We start from the raw sequence: 1,603 nt of genomic DNA on the forward strand, positions 1-1,603 counted from the left end.
GAGTCCTGTCTGTGTTTCCTGTCTGCTTTCAGGAAGGCCCAGTCAGGATAACCACACTGCTCCAGGGCCTCCAGAGCCTTAGGTGTCAACGATAGCCATGTGATGTGAGTATCAGTCACATGGAGGCAGGGCTTAAAAGCCTGAATTTTGCCTGAAACTCAGACTGAAGAAGTCAGAGAGACTGAAGAGGTCTCTTGGAGGAGAGACGAAACGTTTCATTAGAGAAGAACCCGTCCAGAAGACCTATACTATTTTTTTTCTTTTTGAAGTAAACAAGATTAAAATCATTTCATGTGACAGTATGTGTTTAACTTCTGATTTGATATTTTACTCCAGAGTAAACTCAACATGTTTCGTCCCATCTAATAAGAATCTGGAAACTAATCAGATGGATCAGATGTGAACAAGAATGAATGATTCAGTTTAGCTGCTGGATATTTGACTAAATATCAAACGCTGATTAGTTCAAATCATTCTAATCTTTTCACACTGAGTGAATTCTTAAATGGAAAATTAATACATTTAAATTAAAAGATTTGTTTTACCTTGTGCTTGATGAGTAAACTAAAGACCTTGGAGAGCAAGTCAGACACCTGAATCTATAAAGAACAGGAAAGAGACACAAAGTGTAACAGAGCAGGCTAGAAGCATTAAAACTGAAAGTTCATGTTGAAACAACCTTTTTTAACAAACCTAAGAGACGTCATGCAGCTGCTGGGTTTTAGTGACACTCATCTGAACCAACAACTGTTGTAAAAGAATTGTTTTAAACTATGCAAACAGGACTTTACATGCAGTTTATGTCTCAAGAATTCTTGAAACCTGTAAACTGAGGATTAGGAGGTTTGAGGAGAAACAGGCAGCTATAGTAATAAAATGTTTAACAGTTAAAATGTTGGCCTACCATTTTGTTTTAGTAAAATATAATATATAAATACCTTTTCTTAAGATGGTTCAATGAAACCTCGTCTAATCTTAAAGAAATGTTTGATCAGTAGCTACAAAAAGGATGGTTTTGAGCAGAAAAGCCTTAAATTGTTATTTTCTCTGCGAGCTTTCTCTCCTGCTGGGAAATCCTAATTTCCAAATGTTGTTTGAGGTTTCCTTTTTAAGATTATATAAAAAAAAAATCATTAGAATAAACTTAAAGTTCGATTCAGACCAAATATTAATGAGTTATCATGAACAGGAAGACAAATCTCTGACAGTCATGATATCAGGATGATCTAGGTATTAAAGGGATCCCTGATTAGTTGTAACAGACTTTATTTGATAAACATTTATTTTAACTGTAAAATAAAGACTGTAAAAATACTGTAGGCTGTTTAGTTTTTATAATTTTTTTAAATATATTTTAACACAAATGGAGTCATTTTATTTCCACACAAAGCATTCTGGGTAAATGATGACATGGATAGGTCCTCGGTGTGAGGCTGCTAGCGAGCTATATCCACCCTGAAGGTTAATCTTGGACAATATCTGATGATCGACTCTTTTAAATGAAACCAGAGAGCGGATGGAGGGCCTCAGTTTAGCTTGTTTGTCGCGCTAGCGCTGAGCTAATACATATAAGGCAGTATAGCGTGAGGGCTAGCGCAAAGGC

General features: G+C 35.9%; 1 protein-coding gene across 1 annotated transcript in view; it reads right to left on the reverse strand.

The window, feature by feature from the left end:
- The window catches only part of LOC106533528 (uncharacterized aarF domain-containing protein kinase 2), a gene marked incomplete at its 5' end in the record, with an annotated part of 12,351 nt that overhangs the window by 8,396 nt on the left and 2,352 nt on the right, over nucleotides 1–1,603 (reverse strand). Inside the window, 1 exon segment of the mRNA XM_014029870.1 lies at nucleotides 546–599. Coding sequence (XP_013885324.1) covers nucleotides 546–599 — 54 coding nt within the window.

Source organism: Austrofundulus limnaeus, unplaced genomic scaffold (genome assembly GCF_001266775.1).
Source record: "Austrofundulus limnaeus strain Quisiro unplaced genomic scaffold, Austrofundulus_limnaeus-1.0 Scaffold961, whole genome shotgun sequence".
In the NCBI taxonomy this organism is placed as follows: domain Eukaryota; kingdom Metazoa; phylum Chordata; class Actinopteri; order Cyprinodontiformes; family Rivulidae; genus Austrofundulus; species Austrofundulus limnaeus.